The 6,217-nt window shown below is 38.1% G+C and overlaps 1 protein-coding gene across 2 annotated transcripts; it reads right to left on the bottom strand.

The window, feature by feature from the left end:
- Positions 1-396: 396 nt before the first annotated feature.
- LOC119274188 (CCR4-NOT transcription complex subunit 1-like) lies at positions 397-5,416 on the bottom strand. Of its 2 annotated transcripts, XM_037554939.1 has the most exons (10): positions 5,330-5,416; positions 4,156-4,413; positions 3,915-4,060; positions 3,735-3,843; positions 3,512-3,658; positions 3,146-3,193; positions 2,948-3,061; positions 2,709-2,861; positions 1,067-1,339; positions 827-939 (listed from the first exon to the last, which is right to left on the bottom strand). In XM_037554939.1, the coding sequence occupies exons 2-10, from the start codon at positions 4,213-4,215 to the stop codon at positions 934-936; spliced, it is 1,056 nt and encodes a 351-aa protein (XP_037410836.1). In that variant the 5' UTR covers positions 4,216-4,413; positions 5,330-5,416; the 3' UTR covers positions 827-933. The 2 variants fall into 2 exon arrangements, with proteins under 2 accessions (XP_037410769.1, XP_037410836.1); XM_037554872.1 differs by having other exon boundaries at positions 397-1,339.
- Between the last annotated feature and the right edge of the window lie 801 nt (positions 5,417-6,217).

Genomic DNA, 6,217 nt, shown 5'->3' with positions numbered 1-6,217 from the left:
AACTGTCCGGCTTAACTATCTGGCTTAACTGTCTAACTTAACTGTCTGCTTAACTATCTGTTTAACTATCTGGCTTACATGACTGTGTCTGCCGGGTTACATGACTGTGTCTGCCGGGCTACATGACTGTGTCTGCCGGGTTACATGACTGTGTCTGCCGGCTTAACCTGCTTAACTGTTCTCGCTGGCTTAACCTCTGGTTTAAACAATCTGCCGGCTTACCAATGAAATGCCAAGTCCCAGCCGGGTCATACCGCGGGGTATTCCCCGACACCAAGGGCACACACACATATTTTCGGAAAACATCTTCATCATTATAAAACAATATTCTCAAAAATTCAGAATGAAGCATGATAAATACAACAACTCACTTAAGATATTCTTTCAAACCTTTGTAGCTTAGAAAAATCAAAGTTTATTGTTGGATTACAACATCACACAGTTACCAGTTACACTTATAGTACAAAAGCTGGAGTTACTTGAAGTTTAGGTTATGAAGATTCAAATCCTTCAGTCGCTTATGATTCTGGAGTTCTTCTTGCATTCTCGGCAGGATCATTGGATAGGTAACCAGTAAGATCATTTCAATATCCTCTTTAGTGTATATCAATGTTCTGAAATCTCCAACATTCTGCAACGGTTTCTTCCATTTATCCATTCTGTGTGCAAGCGTGTTCCTATAAAACCTCATAAATTCAATGGCTCCTTTTTTGGTATTGTATGACGACCCGGATCTGTAGAATGACTCCTTCAGCAAAACGTTATATTTCAGCAACACTGACCAGTTCTCACCATAGGGATCATCTAGAGCTTCATGAATATTTGACCTAAGTTCAGGGTCCACCACAGATGTAATATGGTCGCACATATCCAGATAGAATTGAAACCTGTTCCCAAGAGGAATAAGAGAGGCGTGCGTCCCTATCACATACTTCATACCTGTTGCAATGGGAGACTTCATCAATGAAAGTAGATGAACAACATCTTTGGGGATAATAGTTAGCTTGTAGTCAACAAACAGTGTGTCCATAATAATATTGCTGGCATCCTCATAGTTTTTGCGCACCATAGGAACGGTCTTCTTGAAACATGCAACTCTGATTTTCACTCTCCCATAATATGTCACGACAATGTTTGATGCATAAAACTGTACAGGACATATATTAACTTCATGAAGATCGTGTAGTGCTCTGATAATTGATGCCATGAGGCTCTTGGCCTTTTCCGCTACCACCCAATAAAACCAATGGTTTCTCATCTCACCAACAAGCTTGACAGTGTGCATGATTGGTTTCAGACTAGTGATGTACTGGGTGAGTGGCATAGATGCCTCCCCTTCCTGTTTGTGCATAAAAGCATGCGAAAATAATAAGTATGTGGTGAGGTCAGACAAGCAATGGCTGATAAACAATATATGCACTCATTACAACTCACAAGGACTTGAAGTGTAATACAAAGAAAATAAAGGGATGCCAACACCATTTGCGGTCACTCAATTAGAAGCGGAGAAAGCGAATGATCAATCCATGTAAATGTTATTTGGTTATCAATGCTTGTATTTATCAAAAATTGGAGGTGTGAGTCTTCCAGAGTGTTAACTATTAGCAATTGAATAGATAAATGAGTGATTATTTTTCCCATTCATTATCATAACATTGTATTTGCAAAATAAAATGAGAGAGAACCCTTTTTCCAAAGTGCTTTGCCAGATTGGTGGTTAAATAATCAGCTACTAATATAATTGGTGGTGCGAAGTGACGGGACAAGTGTTGTGGTCATAATTTTGTCTTAGTTTTCTTTAGAGGCTACTAACTTGGCTTTAGTAGTGCACTCCCTTCAATTTTGATTGAATGGCATGTCACTCAAATGAGTATCGATGTATGTGTATAATGCATAGACCATGGAGGATGGATGCACACACAAGCACATACCAACCACCCACACACCCATGTAGAATTCTTGACAAATTGCTATGTTCGAACTTTATTCATGATAGTTGTGTGATTTGAGTAAAAAAATTGTACTAGGCATACAATTTCACTAAAAAAATATGATGAGTTTAAAGGCGCTAAACTAACTTGCAAAATAACACAAATGATGCACGTTTTAATTACTACTCCCTCCGTAAACTAATATAAGAGCGTTTAGATCACTAAAATAGTAATCTAAACGCTCTTATATTAGTTTACAGAGGGAGTAGAAAGCACATTGCTAAATAGAGATCAACAATGTTGGATGGGGAGAACATAGCTCAAATCAAAGATGAAAACCTTGTCAACTATTAATTGCAAAGGACCTATCCAAATTCTCCCATGTTGACAATCGAATTTGGGCTCGTTCCACAAACACTACTCACGCTGAAAAGATCTACTTCCTAGTTGTTTTAGGTTTTTTCTTCCTCAATTCACAGTAAGTTGAATAGATTTGCTTTGAACATTTATGTCATGGAGATGCATATAATAATGTGTTGTTGTTGTGGATTTTCCTCAAGATTTTTCATGCCTTTTTTGGGTGCCTCCCAAGTATTGCCATGTTAAATACCCTAGAACTACCAAGTGGTTACCAAGTAGGCTCCAATGAGGACTAATATAAGGTAAAACCTCTGGTAAGCCGAGCCGAGTTAGTAGAACATACCCTGGCTTCAATATCTAGGTTAACAATAAACTGAGTCTCTTAAAGCCAATAATTAGAGTGGACACAAAACAAACCTGATCAAGAAAAGTCGGACACAACCATGTTGGTACATGCACATCATCTTTCACTGCAAACTCTTGATTTCCCGCAACTTCAAGTTTTACATCTTTAAGAAGGTAATTTGTTTTGGTATGTTCTGCATCCACGCCAAAGTTCTTAAACAAGACCTACATTCATAAAGACATATATATTGTGTAACAGAGTAAATATACATGTACAACCAGAAAGTCTACATGAAAAAAAAATTTGCAACCTCTATGTTATATTCCAGAGAAAGTTGGAGGTCTGGCTTTGTATAGATCTCAGCAAGTAGACTAAGAATCTCCATTGTCCCAACACTAATAGTTGGCTGGCAAGGTTCAAGAATCTGCAGAGCAATCATTGGTCATGATACCAAGCAATCCCAAATAACATGTTATAGAGAAATGGGACTGATGCAAATTATGCACACCTTTGAAATGAATTGAACTACAGCAAGCATCAACCCTTTCTGATACGCCTGCAAAAATAGTTTCGGTAGAAGAGTCAGACCATGGACGTGACATTTGACATGTTTGTAATATATGCACAGTTGCCCTCTTTTCTATCTATTAGCCAAAATGCAAACCATGCAAGATGAGAATTGCTAAACACCAATAAATCTCTAAATATAGGTGAAATTCTGACTTTAGAAGTAGCCATCCAAAACAAGGTAGACATATCATGTAGAACAGAGAGAACACGGAAGTTGAACTCGGCAACCGCATTAACATTGTCAGAAGAAGCATGCACACGTCAATTATGTCACAAAATGCGTATTCCAATGCAAAAGCAATACCTTTACTATAAGAGGTATTAGGCCATCTACATAAGTGCTTGGGTCCTGGTTCCATTGAATGGCAAATTTTCCAAACCAAATACCTATATTTTTCAGTAATGTGCGTTCGCCTGAACAAGATTTGGTAATATCGGATCGTAATAATATCTGCATAAACAAACACAATAATACTTGAAAAATTGTTTTTGTATCTTTCATATGTAGCTCTCAGAGTGAGGATAACCTTGCAGTTCGCGTATGTAGCTTTCAGTATTTCCATGTCCAATACTGGTGAGTTTACTTTATGAAGGAACATTAAACATATGTCATGAAAATTTGGGTCGATGCATACCCTGCAATTGCGCAATTCATCATGGTTACGAAATTTGCTCAAAACTGTGAAGAACACAAATAACTGTGTTACCTTTGCATGACCATGTACTGTGCAAACCAAGGATAATATTGTTCCATCAACACTTGATAAAATTTGAATCCATTAGCTTCTATATTATCAATGGACATACTGTAAATCATGAAAAAGATCTTGGTCCGAATTTCATATGGAGGAATCTAAGGTGAAAAGGAAAATCAATTAGCCACCAAACGCAAGTCATATATTCTCTAAAGAAACACAAATCAATAAATTGCTAAAAAAATATACAAACCTTAACGGGTGTAACCCTTTCGTCCGCTGCTGCTAAATGTGTGCGGATATGTAATGACATCTTGTTGAATTTTATTTCCTGAATAGAGACCGTTTTCCTTTTTGATATACTTTGAAAGAAGGTGTTCCAAACCTATATATGAAATCTTTGCTATCTTGACCCCTACTGAGGAAGCTCCTATTCCTTTGATCCAAAATTTGAGTTGACATCACAGAACCATCTGCTCCTTACATAAACTCTATTTCTGGAATTCACAGCCTGTGCCAAATTTTACAAAAATCAAAATGATCAAATTCAAATATATCTGACTTGTTTTGTTCTTTTTTTTACTTACTGCTCAATATATTACACTTACAATTCTGAAGAGAAATTCCTAAATCATTTTATACCCAAGATCTGAACTATTTAGATACTCAGAATCGCATTCAAAGTTTCAAACCTACTTGAGCCAGATTTACCCAAATTCAAATTTTAATGCATGCACCCCAGCAGTTTGCCCCCTTTAGCACCTTAGACTGCATGCGGGACTGAGACAGCAATAACTCTATGGCCTCTCTATCTGGACACAATCAGTCGAACTTACTGCGCTGCAAGTTTGCAACCATAAAAGTGTCCTAGGCAAACAGAATAAAAAATTGTACAGGTCTATATGGAGTACACAAATTGGCACAAGACAAGTGTTTGTTATTCATAAAAGAAGTAAAGAGTTCCCACAAAAAAAAAAGTAAAGAGGCTTTCCCCGGAAGAGTGCAGGCGTTTTTTATTTTTATTTTGATAATAGCTGAAGAGTATACTTTTTTTTTGCGGGGAAGCTGAAGAGTATATATACTGTTGAGGAGGGATACATCTCTTCCTTTCCCATCAAGAGGACTGAGAAAATATGCAACGCATCTGATACTGTAACAGAGGAAGAACCGGTGCTCAAAGAAGGAGAGTTCGTCAAACTAATTACTCCCGCTAATAATCAAAAAAAGCTGACACTAATTACTCCCTATAACATGATGCAACTTCAGTATGTATTCTAAATAAAACAAATAAAAAGGAAAGAGTTTTTGGGTCTCAAGAACTGACTCGAGATTCAGGTATGCGCGAAAGGTAGGTAGAGGATAATTGTCATGCATCATCATCCATGAAAAGAATCGAGAAACTTTTTCTGGCAAAAATCTCAACTAACCTTGAGAGGACCTTCCTAGTCTCCAGGCTCCAGAGATGTCGATCCTAGATAATAAGTGTGATTAGCTTGCTAATGAGACCGGTTATAAATGAAAAGGGAGAAGGCACGGTAGTAGTTGTTGACCTGAGACGATGGTCACGACGCGTACCGGTGAAGGGTACCGAGCGCGTTCGGGCGGTAAAAGGCGGTGCCCTTCCACCCCATAATATATATGGAACGAAATTTCTATGCAGTTGACAATAGGAATTATGATTGATGTAGACACGCAAGATTAGACCAGCCTAAGATTAATGGTCGCATGCATCTTTCAGATGCAGAGGCCGAGGATGAGCCTTCTTTTTTTAAAATAAAATAAAATAATAAGTGAAACTAAATAATCTGTCACCAGCTCCGGCCTATATGCAGGTACGCCAATGTCCATGCACACGCACAGCAACACTTATTAGCCTAAAAATGTTCACGCTATCCTTCTTTGAAATAACCAAAGCGCTGCGAAAAAATATTGAACATTTACCGCTCCTAATTTTTCTGGCAATGTGACAAGCAGAAAATGTAGATTAGCTAAGCGGGACATTCTTCGTAGGCAAGGATCAAGGCGGACTTGGGATTGATAAATCTTGAAATTTGAAAATGTTTCGTCAGCAAATGGCTGTACAAGCTCTTGACTGACAACGGAATAATTGCTAGGAAACAAGTACGTCCAAAACCTTGTTTCACGTTGGGGCAAAACTGTCTTGCTCACCATTCTGTAAATATTGATGCAGATCAAACCGGAGTCCTTTGTAGCTTCGTAGGTAATGGTCAAATTAGGAGGTTCTGCCTGGATACTTGATTTCAAGACACGCCACTCGCTCTTCAACACCCAAGCGGCCAAGCCTCTACATTATA

This window comes from Triticum dicoccoides, chromosome 1A (genome assembly GCF_002162155.2).
Source record: "Triticum dicoccoides isolate Atlit2015 ecotype Zavitan chromosome 1A, WEW_v2.0, whole genome shotgun sequence".
Classification (NCBI taxonomy): Eukaryota; Viridiplantae; Streptophyta; class Magnoliopsida; order Poales; family Poaceae; genus Triticum; species Triticum dicoccoides.
The sequence above is the reverse complement of the archived record's forward strand: the minus strand, read 5'-3'. Positions and strand labels throughout refer to the sequence as shown.